The following is an 18766-nucleotide window of genomic DNA, read 5'->3' on the forward strand; positions in this document are numbered from 1 at the left end:
TAAAAGGGAAGAGTGTTGTGAAAGTAAGCATTTCCTCTTAGAGGCTGAGCCTGGGGAAATTAATGGTGGGAAATAAGGAAATGGCAAAGACTTAAAAACAAGTATCTGCCTTCACAACTGAAACATAGGAAGCATCTCAAAACTAGCAAAAATATGAAAAGCCAAAGAGACAGAGGAACTTAAAACAATTACTAGAGAAAAAAGTACGGGATTTAAGGTAGAAAAATCTTGTGGACCTAATGGCTTCCATCCTTAAAGAAAGTGGCTGCAGAGATATTGGACACATTAGTTATAATTTCTCAAGATTCTGATATAGAGATACAGGTAGGTTAACTGAATGGGCAAAGATTTGGCAGATGGAAGAGAATGTGGGGAAAATGGAGGTAGTTTACTTTGATAAGAAGAATAGCAAAACAGGACATTATTTAAATGAAGAAACTGCAAAATGCAGCAGCACAGGGGGATCTGGTTGTCCTTCTACATGCATCATTGTCATTAGCATTCAGGTACAACAAATTATTAGGAAGGCAAATGGGATGTTGGCCCTTATTACAACAGAGATGGAGTTTAAAAGTAGGGAAATATTGCTGCAATGGCACAGAGTATTGATCAGACCACTCCTGGAGTGCAGTGCAGATTTGTCACCCTAAGGATGAGCGAACTTTCACAGGCACACTTGGCTAACTCCCCAGGATGAGGGGCTTTTTCTGAAGAAGAAAATGTTGAACAGGCTGGGCCTATCCCACTGGATTTCAGTAGAATGAGAAGTGGTCACCTTGAAACACAAGAGATGCTGAAGTGGCTGGACAGGGGAAATGCTGAAAGGACGCTTCCTTTTGTAGTGGAATGTAGAAATAGAGACACAGGGTCTCTTGTTTAAATTGGAGATAAGGAGAAAACTCTTCTCTCAGAGTTGTTTGTGTTTGAAATTCTCTCTCCCAGACAGCAGTGAAGACTGGGTCATTGAATATATACAAGGCCGTGTTAGATATTCTATTGACATAGGTTCTGGGAGACAGGAAAGTGGAGCTAAAGCTACAGCACTGATCTTATTAAATTGCAGAGCAGGCTCAAAAGGTAGGTGGAATGATCTACTCTGGTTTCCTTATTTGCATGTTGGGTGGTGAAGAGTTTAGATGAGCTCAGAAAGGGCACAAGGAGGAGTAGGAGACAAATGACAGAAAGATGAGAGTTCAGCAGCAGGACTGGAGGAATTCTCCAGGAGGTCTGAGGTGGCTGTCAAATGTGGCAGTGTTAGTAATGGAAGGAGGTTGGGGAGTGGGAGAAAGGCAAATGGAAATATAGTCTAGGAGAGAAACCCAGACCAGGGGCTCCACTACAAAAGAAAAGGATGGCATGCAATGGCCTAGTGGTATTATTGCGAGACTATTAATCTAGAGATCCAGCTAATGGAGGAATTTGAGTTCTTTAAAAGGAAGTAAGAATTGAATGATGGCTACAAAACCATTACCAGGAAAAAAACCCATCTGGTTCACTAATGTTCTTTAGGGAAGGAAATCAGCATTCCTTACTGATTTGGCCTACATGTGACTCCAGACACACTGTAATGTGGTTGACTCTGAAGTGCCCTCTGGGCAATTAGGGATGGGCAATAACTACTAGATGCTCACATTCCATGAATGAATTAAAAATAACAGTTTGAAAGAGTGAAGGATTGTAATCTAGAGCTGGGAAGTTTATAATGGTCAACTGAAATCAAGAAGTCATTTGAAGACAGATGAGGGATTTGATATTTGAATAGTGACCAGCAAGGCCAGAGCTGACTAATCCAGTTGCATTGAATTTAGTGAAAGGTTGACCAGAGAAAGCTGACAAACTTCAGTTGTGCCAGTTCTACAGCAAGGATCATGACTCCCAGCGTCCCATTTCTGATATTGCTATCTCCTGGAGAAACAAAAGACTTTTGAAGAAATGATGCCTTGAGGAGAAAAAGACAAGTAAAACTTCAGCGAAAGAGAAAAAGATAACTTCCTCACTTTAATCAAACAGATCAACCTTCAATCAGCAGCAAAACAAAACTAAATGGAATCTTGCTGAGGCATACAAACAAAACAGGGAAGGTTTCAAATACTGCATTTACAAATTGAATGTATGCAATATCTTATTTGGGATATTTCCACATTAATTTGCTGTTTTTCGGAGCAATATCAATTGTTGGGTTTGTTTGAAATAGTCATTCCCAGATAGTCCCCTTGGTGTGACACTAGCAAACTTGATGCCCAGTGCCCTATAGTCAGTACCAGCTGATATGTGTGATCCACTGCAGTCCTGGTGCTGCTGGTATTCCCACAATCTGAGATTTTTGATGCAGTGATGATGAAAAAGTGGAGTAGACCACACGCACCAGGCAGATTGTCAAAAATGACTACCTAATTGCAAAGGCTCGATTCACATATCAGCTGATGTGCAGCAACCCCTGGGTGAGGAAAGTATAAAATCATCTACCAGGGCTCCCCCTTCACATTGCACACCAAATGACTGCTGTAGAAATTGTACTTGTGGTACGTTTCACAAACCACCCATCTACACTCATTGCTAATAACATGGAATTGCATCTCAAACAAAAAGGCTTTCAGCTGAAATTTCTTTGAAATTTTGCTTAGAATCCATTTAAATTTCAGATTGCTGTCGTCAGACCTTTCCAATAAGGGTATGGGGTAAAGAACCTCCTCAACGATTTATTGAATATAATGAGATACATTCAATATCAGTACATTTCTCTTTGATACATTGAATTGGCATAAATACAAAGATTTTTTTTGTCGACCCTAGCAGGCAGAGAGATAAAGTACTGAAGACAAAAACAAACTGGCCTGCTGGTCACTATTTACAGAAACCCTCCTTTCTACTGTACATCTCAACTGAAGTCAGCTTTATTTACAGGAGATACAATACTTTTAAATTATCCTTCATACTAGATTACTTTGATGTACAGCTTCACAATGATTGCACACTATTTTTCTCAGACACCAAGCTCAACCTTTGAATTATAAAATCTAACCCCAGAAAGACTAATTTTCTAAAGACATCGGGGGAAACGTCATTGGAAGAAGTGCAAAAACTGAGAATTTCTTCTGAATCATGCACTCGGCTAAAGTGCCATTGTCCTGTTATCTTTTTCTTGACTATGGTCATGGTGAATATTTTCTGTGGATTTGCCAGAAATTATGAATTAGTAAATTATGTTGCCAGTATAAACTGGATTAAAGGGCTCTCTCTCCGTAAAGGAAGGAGAGTTGGGAAGAATTTTAGTAAAAGGAAATTTAGCCGGTCAAACTTTTGCTTTGCTTTTGAAGAAGAGGATCTTAAAGCCTCATATCAAGAGTGGTGTGAGGATGCAGGGAGATCAGGTCTGACTACCTGCCTACTGCACAGTTCCCAATGTCACAATGTAGATATAAATCTCCATCACTCCAGCCACATACAGAACATGACTGCATATTAATGACTTGCTTCATTCACCACGTACAATCAAGTTCATACCTTGTCAAGAGGGGAAGAAGTTGGTTTGCTGATAATGTCATTAGTTAGAGATCCAGCCAAATATTCTAGGGACTTGGGTTTGAGTCCTATCATAACAGTTGTGCATTCAAAATCTGGAATTCAAAGCTTGTCTAATGGTAACCAGATAACCATTACCACATGTCAAAACTACCTAACAAATATAAAAACAAAGAACTGCGGATGTTGCAAATCAGAAACAAAAACAGAAATTGCTGGGAAAACTCAGCAGGTCTAGCATCACCAGTGGAGAGAAATCAGAGTTAACATTTTGAATCCAGAATTGCCAGTTCTGAAGCAGGGTCACTGGATCTGAAACGTTAACTCTGCTTTCGCTCCACAGTAACTGCTGTCACACTTGCTGACATTTCTCAGCAATTTCTGTTTTTATGTCAAAAATACCCATCTGGTTCACCAATGTTGTTTAGGGAAGGTCACATTTGCTGTCCTTACTTGGTTGCAGCAATGTGGTTGACTTTCAACTGGAGTCTGAAATTCTAGTGGTAAGGACTGAAATGGCCGAGGAAGCAACTCAGCTCAAGGGTAACAGATACCAGCCCCACCTGCAACATCCACATACCACAGAGGAATAAAAAACTAGTGATCCAGAAACCCAGGGCAATACCCTGGGGACAGGAGTTCAAATCCCAGCACAGCAAATAGAAGTTCAACTTGATTAATAAATCTGGGATTGAAAGCGAGTATAAGTTTTGGCAGCCCCCTCAACCCCATGACATTTCTCATTGATTATCCATTATCACAAACACTTACCTGCTTCATTAATGTTCTTTAGGGATGGAAACCTGCCTACATATGACTGTGGTGAACTGCCTTTCAAAACGGTCAAACAAGCCAATCAACTTGAGGGTAATTAGGAATGTGCAAAAGTTTGTCTACTTAGCAATGGCCACATGCCATGAAAGACAAAAGAAAGAAAAACAATGAAACCTAGTGCTGGGAGAATGCTTCCTAACGTGGCACATGACACTGTAGGAGAGCTGGTCCCAGATTATTGGTCCTGTATCACAGAGAGTTGGGACAAGTTGTGAGTAAAAGTAGAAAATCCGTTATCTACCCCCTCACCCAGTCCCACCAGCTGCAGAAATACCATAACCCACAAGGCTCTGGACCAAATGCTGCTAAGTGTGATTAGGCAGGGTCACTGCAGCTGGTGCATAGACGATGGATCAAGTGGCTGTCTTCCAGTCTGTAAACCTCCTTTAATTCAATATATTAATTTGGAGTCTAAACATTACAATCTCCCTCACTCTAATGAACGTACAGCATTTCTGTTAAATCCTGATCACTACAGAAACCTGAAGCATGTCTGACTGAAGTTTTAAACTAAAGCTGCAGTTTTGGGAACTTAAGACTAAAGAAAATGAAAATGGTTTTCTGCTGGAGACAGAAGCTTAAAGCTGAATTTGTAAGCAGTTTGTTCGCACCTCAGTTCCTCACTGAGGCCCAACTCTGGCAGATCCCTTCAATACTGAAAATGTTGACAACATACTGGAAAATAAATCTACAGTGCGCTTTGGCACCTCACTGCAAAATTGTCCATTCTCTCTACCACATGAACATTGACCAAGTGGGAATCACTGCTAACTCTGCCCTTTGATATTCACACATATGAACCATTAGCAATAGGAGTTAGCAGATTTTATTTAGCTGCCACAAATTGGTAAGATGTCAATTATTCTTCCATATATAATGAATCCAGTTCAGTATGAACTGGAGACTAACCCTGTCGACATACTTAGGGAGCCCAGTTTAAGAAACAAATCCTACAGGTGACCACAAGTGATGACCAGATGAGACAATAAAATGCCTCTATCCAGGCTATCTATAGACTACTGCCTTTACCATTGAACAAATGGACTGCGCACAATGGACTGTAAATGTTCCCTGCAATACTCTGCACAAACTGTACTCAACTGTTCGCACTATGTATTACTAACAGCAGCCCAGCACAGTGGAATATAGTGATGAAGTTGGAACACAACACATGCCTGTGATGTCCAAGGTCAGATTCCAGGCTTGAGCTGAATTCACTGATTTCACTTCGGCTGCTTGTAGTGGATAATGGTTTTCTTGATCCTGGGTTTGAAGAGCAGCAAGGTGGTAGAGAATGCTACTCACCAACTCCAATTGGACAGTGCTCATTGACTTGGACTCAATGTCCCAAAAACTAACAACAGCCCAACACTCCAATTCAGCCTCTCACAGGAAGACACGTCACTTAAACAACATACCAGACGGAGAGTCAGTGTCTTTGCAGAGCACCATGCCTCTAACTTCACAAACAAAAATAGAATATTTACCAGAAGCATGTAGACAAGATTTCAGTCCAATCTTTACTTACCTGAGTAAACTCCTTTACTACAGATAATGACAGTTACAGCTATCAGAAATAAATTCAGCTGTGATCAAAATGAAACAGGACAAAGTGAGAATCTAGAGTTGGGTCAATGACTGTTAGTTGTGAACAGACAGATCTCACTGGTCTGCTAGTATCAGTCTGTGGGTGATGCAAGACCAAACTGATGTGGACACAGCGAGACTGCAAGAATCACAGCAGCACCAATATAGGCACAAAGACAACTCTGTCAGTGAGGAGATATGCATTTATGTAGCACCTTTCATGATTTCATGAAAGGTACCTCAAAGTGCTTCAGATAATGAAGTACTTTTAAAGCATGGTCAATGTTTCAATATTGAAAACTCAACAGGAAATTAATGCATAGCAAACTCCCAACTTCAATGAGGTGAAAGACAGATAATCAGATTTCACCTTCAGCCCTTTAAGCACATCAGAAGTGAAGGGAGTGAGTGATGGGGGCAAGAAGAGTGGTTATGGGTGAACGGAATGTTCAAAGCTTGAACTGGGGAAAGTTTAATAATAGAAATTCTAAGGACAGGTCAGACAAAACCTGGAAGAGAAAGGGGCATGGCTGAGTTAGGCTGTTCTCGGAGAGGATCTCATTGATAGGGCATGCAACCACGTCGAGTAGGATTCAATGTATCCATTCCTTGGAGGCAACTTATAAGATTAGAGTAAACTGTTTTCTCACTTGCTGTGCATTTCCATCATGGTGATCATCTGCTTATTATCAAAAGAATTTTGTATATTCCAGGCTGATTTACAAACCTCAGATCATTCAAATCATCAAGTGAGTTTAAGTGTGGGAATGAAAACTGAATTTTATATATGGTCAGATAACAGGCTTCTTTGAAGAATCAACACTGGAGAGAATTTGCAGGTTATAGTGCATTATCCAATCAATTTGAATACCTCAAACTCTGGGTCCAGCAGCATGAGCATTCAGAATAGCTCTTCAGATATGACATGGCCAGAAGGCATGACAAGAAACCTCAAAAGGAAACTGTATTCTATATTTTCATGTTTAATTTTGTTTCTTTAGACAGCCTCGCGGTACTCAAAATGGCAGAGGTCAATCACATGATCATATTTCCAGAAACTTCTGAACCCACTGCGGTGCATAGACATGCCAGCTGATGAAAGGCATGGAGGTGAGTCACTTGCTTCCAGTTAGCTCGGGATAAAGGAATCCATGCTAAAAATGCGTTAACAGTCGTCACCTTCTAAAGGAAACTCTAATGAGGGAGGTATAGCTACACTGTTAGCTTAATGACCTTCCAATTAGCCCATTAGAGTGGACCCCTCAGCTCCTGAAATATCTACCCTTGTTGTATGTTGAAATCAAAACTGGATGAATTGCTTAAATGTACAGTTCTGGAATTCTAAGCGAGTTGCTGCTTGACCTCTAGAGGTCAAAAGCAGGACTCCAGGCTGAGTTGGCAGCTTTGCTTGAACATTCCATCACTAATTCTCCAATTTGCTAGTGGGAAAGAAGCCTACATTGCAAACAGGAAAGTCTACTGGTCACAGCTCATTAGTATTAATAATAGGAAACTATTATTGGACATTAACCTTTTTTAATAGCTCTGGATTTACCTAACACTTGTAATTTATAAACTTCTCCTTTGTCTTCCTTAAATTCCTGAGTAGTTGTGTGTATGTATGTAATGTATGAAGTAGCAAAGCAATTTCCCATGTTTTAAATGTTCTGTTAATAAACTCTTTCACATTAAAAGGATTTTGCTATGGGTTTATCTCAAAGTATCTGGGATTCAAAAACCAGAAATCAGCCACAGTAAAGAACAGGAGTAAAAAGGAAAAGGAATAAATCAAACTATGTCTTGCCACCTTGGTCTTTAGAGGGGAAAAGCAATCAATTTAAATTCACCCTCATTCCTCCTTTGTTCCTGGCAGGCATGAGACATGCAATTAAAAGAAAATCTCTGGCGAATCTCTCTAAGCTCTAGTATTTGCTCCAGCACTTCAAGCATCTTTCTCCAACCTAGGTTGCCATTAAGCTGACTGCTTGAAACAGTGATACTGTTCGGAGGTTGCATTAAAGGGTTACTGGGATCTGAGTGGACAGAGTTCCTGTGCAAGGTGCCTCTCCAATGTATCACTCAATCAGCAAAGGTGGTTCATCGGTCAGCTTTGCCCTCGTTTGCTGAGATTCACTAACTCGGCTATCAGCACAGCACCTGGCACCAGCTGATGAATTGCTTAGGGAAAGAAATCTATTCATGACATTTAAATTATTTTTTAAAATAGTCTTTAATTTTCTTTTAAAAACACCCAACTAGAATAAAGCATAAAACTAATGTAGGAAGGTGCCTGCTCACCAGTAAGTGTAATAAACACCAAGGACGTTGAAGGATAGGGGAGAATGTTGATTCTTTGACCCTGCACAGTGCAAGAACTTGAGTTTGAACACATTGATCACTGTTCACTAAACGTACATTATTCACTTTGTTTGATCATTGATTGCAGAGTAAGGATTTCTAATGGAGCTCATTTATCAATCAGACAAATGTGTTGGGAACAAAGACACGACTTTAAAAATAACCATTATTTCCTCAAATGGCAATGACAAAAGCAATGAAGTATAAAAATAAAACCTGTAAAATATTTTAAATGCTTCGTGATTAATGAACAAAATAAAAACAATTCTGTGTGGTGTGTGGAAGGCTTTAAAACAAATGCGGGCACTTTCAGGATAACTTTATTTTGAACTACAGCCTAGGTCAGTGGTTTCCATCACACAGACCAGGAACTCAAGTTGTCCTTGGTCAGTTTAACTGGCTAGAGGGAATTCTTGCATCTAGATTCAGGGCAGAATTACTGAGGACAGCTTCCAGGCACCATGAGAAGACTAATGCAGAACCAATTCAAACTACCAATGCACAGTTGGACAATGAATTATCATTTAGCTTTGTTATGAGAAGAAAGAAATTGCAAATTTGACCGCACTCTCAGTTGATAGGAACACGGAAAGACTTGGGAAAATTGCAGTGAGGTCCTACAGGATAAAAGTCCAAGACAAAAAAAAGCAATTCCACTGGCGAGTATGAAGTCAAATTATCTGGGTTGGATCAATGATTTGACCACAAGGACTGGTTTAGACACAGCTGAACAAGACCTCCGCAGATGTGGATTTCCACACACCCTCATACCTCTCCATTTCCTTATGGGGCTAACGTCCTTCTACATTCCTTTCATTTTTCTTGGATTAACACACAGCCTGATAAATGTCTTTTCAGTACAAATATTCATAAGTGCTGGACATCAGGAAGACTAAAAAGCAAGGGGATACCCACTGTTTATGCTGGGTACTGTGCAAAACTGATAACTGCACTAGTACTATGCTTGTGTTCCTGCAAGGTGATTCCAGGACAAGTGCTTTCTGGTAAAGAAGAAATATGTGATTTGGAACTAAGATTCCAACTAAACATGGCTTGGTGTCTCAACGATGAAAATCACTGACCAAGGTTGACAAATGAAAAAGATAACTCCCTCCTTCAAAGGCCTAGCCCTATTCCTTATAGTTTTAGTGCTAACTATGAACTGTAAGGGCAGTTTTGTGCTGTGGAATCACTCCCACCAGTATGTGGATTGAGACTGCCCCAAACTCTCTCCTCCGCTACTGCCTATCTGTGTAAGATTCAGTGCAAGGTCTGGGAGCTAAGAGTACAGCACTATTGCACACCTTGCCACACAGCTGATTGAAGATACACTACATAATACAGATTTCAAGTATTGTACAGAAATTCGGTTATGTTCAGTAAGGCTGTCTTGCAATTCAGTATAAAATGGGTTTTATATATTTCTCAAAAATCAACATTACGTCCTTAATACACATTTACACAGAACCAGCTGGGATATACTGCTTTCCAGAGCTCTGGATACCAGTCGGTGCATAACATCACATTCGCAAGTAGCCAAGTGCCTGACTAAGTAGTAAAATAGCTTATAAATACTCTCGGCAAAGATCTCAGTGTGTCTACGGGTTCAGAGATTTTGGCCCCACTTCCTGGAACAGTGAGGTGTAAAACTCTGGCTCCAGGAGCTTGTTGCGGTACTTGTGGACTATATCCACTATCTTCTGCTTCCTCTTCACATGGGGAGGGTTGTAGGAGTCACTCTCCAGCCTCTTCCTTCGGCAGATGTTTATAATGGTTTGGCGGACCAAAAACCCTGAAATAAAGAGTGTGGAAACATCACAAAGGTTGTTACATGGTTTTATATTTCATTGGGGACCATAATTTCCATTCTTTCCATGCAACCATTTACTCTGATGCCCCGACGCTGGGCACTCTGCATGACACACCAGACACAAGTGCAACTTAAGAATGCATTGCAAGTAAAAGCCATTTAATCCCCATCATACTTGCTGCTTCCAGTGTCTGGGAATGACTGTTTCAGTCAAAGACCTCTCCTACTCAATTTAAGAGAAATATATAAAGCTGTCAGACTGTTGTGAAAATCCAACTGGTTCACTGTTATTCTTTTGAGTGTGAAACTTTCCATTCTAACTTGGTTAGAATCTATACATGCAGTCTCCAGTCCCACCAACTACTCAAGGATCAGTAATAAATGCCAGCCTAAATGTTGTGACACCCAAAATCTGAGACTAGGGCATCTGTCACTTTTACATATCAAAGCAGTTTCTTTTCAAGTTACTTTTATTCTTCCAGTTAGTTTATTTCTTCTGATTGTCAGTTCCATACCCACAATATCGTACCTAGAGTAAGAGGAATTCATCGAAAGCTAATCTTAATACCAAACCTACTTATCACTCCTGAATTATAACATCCAGCTGTCTCAAATAGTGTTTCAACTGCACTCTTCCCCAGAAACTGGTTTCAGCTGTTGCTTACCATCTGTTCATCAGTCTGGCATCTGTCCTAAATCTCTCTTTTCCATATGGGAGCCTGTGAACCTGTTCACAGCTCCAGACTGACTCCTCTTTCAACGCTGTAGATATCCAGTCAAATCTGTTTGTTATACACCATTCATCACCAACAGACCACACCACATGTCAGCATCCCCTCTTCACAATATGCACCAGCCAGAATAGTTAGCCATTCTCGAGCAAAAGGGCCTGCTGACATTTATACGCCAGATTCACAGCGAGGGAGATATGTTTGAGTGGACAGGTTTGGGACAAGAAGCCATGCTCAACTAGGTCACTTCCACCACAACAGAATGCATCTCTGTGGCAAAAATACTGAAAGAAATTGGGAATTCACAGTCCTGTCCCTGAACCAGGGCATTTCGCATATACACAGGGGCAGGGTTGGGGGTGGGCTGTGTATGTGTAATTCCTGGAGGCCATTTATATGATAAGCTGTTTCTATTGAAATCAGATTTGAGTCCCTGGTGTCTGTAAGCTGGTATATGGAGATTAGACCAAGTTAAAGCAGTTCTGTTCAGTGCATTTCTCTTAGATAGTCAAGATAGCACTTGGAGATTTGAAGTACCCCTGCAGATATGAGTTGTGGACATCTTTGGTGAAGCTGAGGCACCCCTTGGGATTCAGGGAATGCAGAAAATGTAAGCTTGCACATAAACTCAAAAAGAGTGCAAAGCTATCAAGGAACTGTCCAAAGGTAATGGGAGTAAGAAAAGTGTGCTAGGTACTTCAGAGTGCCTGTTCACATAAGCCAATAAAGCTTGCTAATGATGCGTTGGTGCTAATTTTCTAAGTTCCCTGCATTCAGAAAACGTTCCATTGGATTAGAAGTAGCAAATATAACCCCTCTATTCAAGGGGGAGGGAAGCAGAAAGCAGGAAAGTATAGGTCAGCTTGATGTCAGTCATGGGGAAGGTTTTTGAATTGATTAGAGATTATAGCAAGAGTCAACATGGTTGGGGGTGGGGGCGCGGGATGCTGCTGTGCCTTCCTCATGCTGAAAACTGATTTCTCTCAATTAGTGATTATGAGACATCACAAAGTATTTAATTTTAAGGTCAATAAGTACTGGTCATTTTTACTTAAAACAAATCTTTTTTCCTTTAGTTTAAAGTTTCAAAGGTTGAGGGGTTTCCAGCCTCATCTACCATCCGAAGCAGTGCATTCCAGATCCCCACCATCCTCTAAGTGGAAAAAAAGATTCCTCAAGCCTCACACTTATCACAGTTAAATTCCATTTGCTACTGATCTACCTATTTGACCAATCCATCCATATCCTCCTGTAACCCAAGGCCCTCTTCCTCATTGTCAACAGCCGGCTAATCTTTCTGTCATACACAAACTTGTCAAATACCCTCTACAGTCTCATTTGCATTGTAGATTTATATCATGAACAATAAGGGACCCATCACCAGTACCTGTGGTACACTAATGGATTCTGGCCTCCAGTCACGTAAACAGCCTCTATCACCACCCTCTGTCTCCAGTCACTAAACCAACTTTGGATCCAAGCTTCAGATCCTGTGTACTTTTAACTTTATCAGACTCCCATGTGGGACCTTGTCAAAAGTTTTGCTGCAATCCATGTTAACTACACCAACTGCACTATCCGCATCTACACACCTTGATGCAAGACCTCATCCCATATTTTGCCTATATCGTTGGTATCAATGTGTACCATGATCTCTGTCTTAGCACCCTTCCCCTTTCAGGATGCCTTGAAGCTACTCAGTGACACCCGTCACCTTGACATCAAAATGGAAACCCGATTTGAGAGTGGAACCACAGGGGACTAATCCCTCCAGCTGAAGTGTGACCACCTCTCAAAATGTGGCCTGTCCCATTCATTTTCTGGTTAATGGTAACACCCAGCATGTTGATTCTGGGGGAATCTGTTGATGGTAACAACAGCTGAAAGTGCATCAATGCAGTCTTTCCCAACCCAAGTTATATTATTTGTTAGTGAAACAACAGTGGGATGGGATGTTTTAACAAACGGGTGATTGTACAGCCGTAACACAGCTCAGTATCAGAATATGGATACCCACATCTAATGTGATAGAACAAGACCATCACAGGGACCACACAAAGCAATATCACATGCATAATTGGCAAGAAACTTGTTTTGGGAGCAAGGGATTTTATTTGGTGCAAATGATCATTGCGTCAATATTGGGCTGCATGCATCTCCCTTTGGCCAAACCCAATGACATAAATGCAACCTGAGACTTTCTGCATCATTTCAGTGATCAAGTGAACCATGGTAAAGATGGGAAACACAGAGGGAAACCACAAGTGGAACACTGCACCTGCAACTCAAGGGGCATTTTGCACTGGTTCTGCAATATTCACATTGTCCGTATCGTTCCTATTTTTTTCATGACCCAAGTGAATGGCAATAACGCAATGCAGTTTGGGTTAAAAGTACGAGCTTTTCGCTTGTGTAGGCATATAATCATTCACTTGGTGTCAAAACATAAGATAACACATTTAATTCTCTGCCAATTGGCATCCTTACCCAATGCCCGCCGACTCACTACCATTCCATCGACCAATGGAATCACCATACTGAACTTCCCTGTAACCCCTTGAACTTTTATTCTGAAGAGACCAGTCTTCAGGGGATGGATGAAAATGACCGGCACATCCTTGTCTGATGTAGTGGTCCTAAAATAATGAGACCAGAGAAATGATAAATGCTCAGTCCAGATGGCACAGATAGACACTCATTCACCAGAGGCTCAAGTTCCTAAATTACAGAAAAGATAGGTAGCCACAAAATTTTCTTATGTCATGGAAGAGTGCCAGAATCAGGTCAGATTTTTTTAATCACAGAATCCCTACCAGTTTGGAAGCAGGCCAGTCAGCCCATCGAATCCACACTGAAGCCTCCAAAGAATATCCCACTCAGACCCACCCACCCCTACCCTATCCCTGTAACCCTGCATTTCCTATGGCTAATCCACCTCACCTACACATCCCTGAACACTACGGGCAATTTAGCATGGCCAATCCACCTAGCCTGCACATCTTTGGACTGTGGGAGGAAACCGGAGCACCCAGAGGAAATCCACGCAGTCACAGGGAGAATGTGCAAAGACAAACAGTTGCCCGAGGGTGGAATCAAACCTGGGTCCCTGGTGTTGAGGCAGCAGTGCTAACCACTGAACCACTGTGCCGTCCCAAAATGCGATCGTAAATCCGGCCCTAGACCCATCAATTAGGAAATTTCAGAGATGGGCATTGGTGAAATTAGTTAGTCTCAATCATCAGCACAAACGTATTTTTCATCCTCTGTCTGCAAAGGAAATTCCTAAATGAACACTCACATTGCAACTGTTTCAAGCAAGGTACCTTTCGACAGTAGGGAGGTCAAAACATAAATTAACACATTAAAAGAGGCCAAAAGCTAAATCCAATCAAACAAATGGACAACCAAAATGAGAACAAAGGCAGAAACACACCCAAAAATAGCAGTAAAATCAACTCTAGAAATTCTCTTAATGGTTATACTCCATGCAGGACTGAGTCTTGGCACAACATTTAATAGTGCACATACTGTCTCTGAGCTACAAATGTGATATACCCATCTTCCAGGAGTAGCAAAGGTAAGCCCCAAATAATAAGCTAATGAAAAACAAATAACTGTGGATGCTGGAGATCTGAAACAAAAACAGTATTTGCTGGAACTCAGCAGGTCTGGCAGCATCTGAGGAGAAAATAGAGTCAACGTTCCGAGTCCAAGGGCCAATGGATCTGAAATGTTAACTCTGCTTTCTTTCTACAGATGCTGCCAGGTCTGCTGAATTTCTCCAGCAATTTCTGATTTTGCTTCTAATATCCTGATGTGGTTTCCATCACAAAGCAACAAATTCTTCCTCTGTCGCCTAACACAGAGCCAGTGAAATTCCTGCTCAAAATCTGAGTGAAAAGAGGGTCTCAACTAGTCTGGGTCAATTCTGTCATTTTTTTTCTTTATCAACAGCTAAAGTTGAAGCTTTGAAGAAAGTACCTGAGAGAGGTGCTGCTGTTTGTAGTGGTCTCTACTCCAGTGTTGATTTCTGGCAGAAGATCATTGAGAGGAAAATTCTCTAGAAAAAGATTACCAAATATTTGACATATTAAACCACATCAGCAGAAGAGATTTTGGGCAATGCTGTAAAATGCTTGAAGAAGTCTTTAGTTGACAGAATAAAAACTGAAAGAACTGTGGATGCTGCAAATCAGAAACAAAAACAGAAGTTGCTGAAAAAGCTCATAAGCTCTGGCAGCATCTGTGAAGAAAAAAATCAGATGTAATGTTTCGGGTCCGGTGATCCTTCCTCAGAAACGGAAGGGTCACCAGACTTGAAACATTAACTGATTTTTTTCTCCTCAGATGCGGCCAGACCTGCTGAGCTTTTCCAGCAACTTCTGTTTTTGTTCTTAAGTTGACAGGACTTGGTACATACATTACTTGGCAGGAAGTGAGAACACGAGAATCTACAAGAACATGATAACAGAGATCAAGCCTACTTTGATTTCTGCTGATTTACTGCCTCAACTCCATTATCCTGTTGCTTCACATTTTACTTGATCCCCAAGAGAGAGCACAGGCCTGGTCAGACACTCACTGGAATTTTGCAGTGGGGTAGAAATTAGGCACTTTCCTTTCATAATGAAATTTAGAATATCTTTTTCTGAGTACGAGCCAAGTGAATAAAAACTGTACAACTGAAAGGGGATCAGTGATACAAAGCAGTATTTGGTAATGCAGTAATGCAGCCTCTCAGATATACTATACCTATGTCATCAAAGCGTTCCACCCACACAACAATGACCTTTGTTTCTGGACCCAGTGGAGGGACAGTACGTCCAAGTGGCAACCTCTTCGATTTCTGTGTAGGACTCAGCTTTAGAAGGGAAAAATAATATCAGTAAAATGGAGTGACAGCTTCAATGATTCACAGTAAAATAGCATAACTTGTATTTATATACCATTCTTCAGATCTTGTGGGATGTGCCAAAATACTTTACTTTCAAATAAACTGTTCTTCAAGTGAGGTCACTGCATAACACAGACAAAACATGGCAACATGTCTGCATGGGGAGGCAGCGACCTAGTGGTATCATCACTGCACTGTTAATCCAGAAACCCAGGTGACTTAGTCCAAAGTTCCACCTTCTTCCTCAACCAAGGATTCCCCAGCTCCCTTGTCGACAGGGCCCTAAACCAGGTCTGACCCATGTCCCGCACTTCTGCCCTCACCCCTTCTCTTCCCTCCCACAACAGCGATAGGGTTCCCCTTATCCTTACTTACCATCCCACCAGCATCCACATCCAGAAGATCATCAGATGCCATTTCCGCCACCTCCAGCAAGATGCCACCACCAGACACATATTCCCTTCCTCGCCCTTGTCCACCTTCCGCGGAACCGTTCCCTCTAGGACACCCTGGTCTACACTTCCTTCAACTCCAATACCCCCCATAGCCCCAGGGCACCTTCCCCTGTAACCGACGAAGGTGCAACACCTGCCCATTTACCTCCTCCCTCCCCAGTACCAAGGGCCCAAACATACCTTCCAGGTGAAGCAACGCTTTACCTGCACTTCCCCTAATCTAATCTACTGCATTCACTGCTCACAATGTGGTCTCCTCTACACTGGGGAAATGAAGCGTAGACTTGGCGACCGCTTCGCAGAACATCTACGCTCTGCTCGCAAAAAAAGACCCTGAACTACCACTGCCTGCGACTTTAACACACCACCCTGCTCCCTAGCCAACATCTCTGTCTCTGGCTTGTTGCAGTGTTCCAGCGAAGCCCAACGCAAGCTGGAGGAACAACATCTCATTTTCTGCTTGGGGACTCTACAGCCCTACGGACTCAATGTTGAGTTCAATAATTTTAGGGCCTAAACTCCTTTGCATATCCAACTGTCTTTCTCTCTCTTTGGGCTCTATCCTATCGTTTACTCCCTATCCCACCCACCTCCCTATTTTCTGCATATAAACTGACATTTTCCCAGCCACCATCAGTTCTGAGAAAGGGTCACCGAACCCGAAATGTTAACTGTGTTTTTTCCTTCACAGATGCTGCCAGACCTGCTGAGCTTTTCCAGCAACTTTGTTTTTGTAATTTCAGGTGACTTCCTGGGTTCAAATCCAGCTGCAGCAGATGGTGGAATTTGAATTCAATAAAAACCTGGAATTAAAAGTCTAATGGTGATCATGAATCCACTGTTGATTGTCAAAAAAACCCACTTGATTCACTAATGCCCTTTAGAGAAGGAAACTGCCATCCTCACCTGGTCTGGCCTACATGTGACTCCAGACCCACAGCAATGTGGTCGACGCTTAGGGATAGGCAATAAATACTGGCCTAGCCAGCAATGCCCTCATCCCACGAATGAATACAAAAAAAAGTTATGATCCCAGGAACAACTGTGAGAAGAATGATCTGACAGTTGTTTTCAGGGATGTCATCTGAGGGATATACATATATGGCACAATGCATTGACGAAGACATGACCCGTTCCTCTGTGGAGAATTCCTAGGGATATTTTACATCCACTTTAGAATGCAACTGAAATATAACATCTATGACAGTACAGCACTCCCTCAGTCCTGCACCTGTAGTATCAGCATTAAACTCAGAATATTGATTCAAGAGAGACTGTTCACACTGATTCATGATGACAATTACTTTGAGAAGTGGGGACTGCTAATATACAAGAAAACATGGCAGGTGGTTTGCACATAATAGATATGAGATAAATGGCCAATTTTCAGTGGCCTTAATTTAGGGATGTATGTTGGCCAGGTTACAGAGAGAAGTCTCTTATAAATAGCATTGTAAAACCTTTAATCTTAAATTCAGGAGCAAGAAATCACACACCTCAGTTTAACATCTCACCCAAATAATGCCATAACATGCAGCATTTCCTAAGTAGGAAAGTGGAGAGAAGTAGGATGAATTATCAAAAACCTTGCTAATGAAATGGAGTGACTAAGCTTATTTTTAGGGGGTGGGGGAAGGATTGGGATGTGTGTTCATCCGTGGACACTCCCTCACACATTTAAATACAAACCTGAAACCATCTTCTCAATTACTCTCAGAATAAACATGCAACCTTGTGTTATAGTGAGTGAACCTTACCCTTTGCGAATTGCTAAGGTTTTCAGAATGGTTTGGGAAGAGCTCCAAGGTTAGTGGGGTTTGTTTCAGGAGGCTTGGCAATAAGTCCATCTGTGTCTCTGCTTCCTGCGATGTGAGACCACTCTCTGAGGAGTCAGCTGCAAACATAACGAAGAGAAATGAATGTCTTTCTGCAGAGCTGAAGGTCTGGAAATTATGGAATCAAATTACTGCACTATGATAATCAGAGCAATGACATTAATTTACAAATTAAAGATTGTGTTAAATAAACATTTAACAATCAAATGAATATTTAACTTGAATTCTAACTAAAATGTATTACTTTCCAGAGAGTACTGTGACCCAAACTGCTTCCAACACAATTCTATATCTCAACAGAGGTTCATTTCAATTGAGAGGGTTTGCCTTTACAAATAATGGAGCTTCACTGAGTCCTCTGACAGTTAAGATTGGGCACCCGATTCTTATAAACCACAAATATTGCAGACTCAATCCCCGTGGCTGTACAGAGTTAGACATTTTAAATCAGTGAAGCAGCAGGGACGTTAGACTTGCTGTGAATTGAAAAGAAATGGAAAATAAACAAAAACCAGTCAGGGTTCCTGCTGCTGCCTATAACCTGCTGGAAGTGTGCAGATGAACCATGCCTCATTTGAAAAATATTCTGTTTAGCAGGTGAGAGGGGTAAAAATTACATAGCAAAGTTATGGATAACTTAGCTTTTGTAAAAAGAAACAGAGTGCAGTTAAAGATGTTGAGAAGTCATTTCATTCTAATCAACTTAAAAATTGAAACTTACTGTTACAATAAGTCCCCTG

The 18766-nt window shown here is 41.3% G+C and overlaps 1 protein-coding gene across 12 annotated transcripts in view; it reads right to left on the minus strand.

The window, feature by feature from the left end:
* Positions 1-2679: 2679 nt before the first annotated feature.
* ralgapb (Ral GTPase activating protein non-catalytic subunit beta) overlaps positions 2680-18766 on the minus strand; it is a 129436-nt gene continuing 113349 nt past the window's right edge. For all 12 annotated transcript variants that reach the window (XM_048608169.1, XM_048608177.1, XM_048608176.1 and 9 more), the window contains 5 exons: positions 17949-18085; positions 15595-15703; positions 14824-14902; positions 13330-13478; positions 2680-10093 (listed from right to left, as the gene is read on the minus strand). In XM_048608169.1, coding sequence (XP_048464126.1) covers positions 9900-10093; positions 13330-13478; positions 14824-14902; positions 15595-15703; positions 17949-18085 — 668 coding nt within the window. In that variant the 3' untranslated portion in view covers positions 2680-9899. The remainder of the gene's footprint in view (positions 10094-13329; positions 13479-14823; positions 14903-15594; positions 15704-17948; positions 18086-18766) is intronic.

The sequence above is a fragment of the Rhincodon typus genome, chromosome 19, assembly GCF_021869965.1.
Source record: "Rhincodon typus isolate 14 chromosome 19, sRhiTyp1.1, whole genome shotgun sequence".
Classification (NCBI taxonomy): Eukaryota; Metazoa; Chordata; class Chondrichthyes; order Orectolobiformes; family Rhincodontidae; genus Rhincodon; species Rhincodon typus.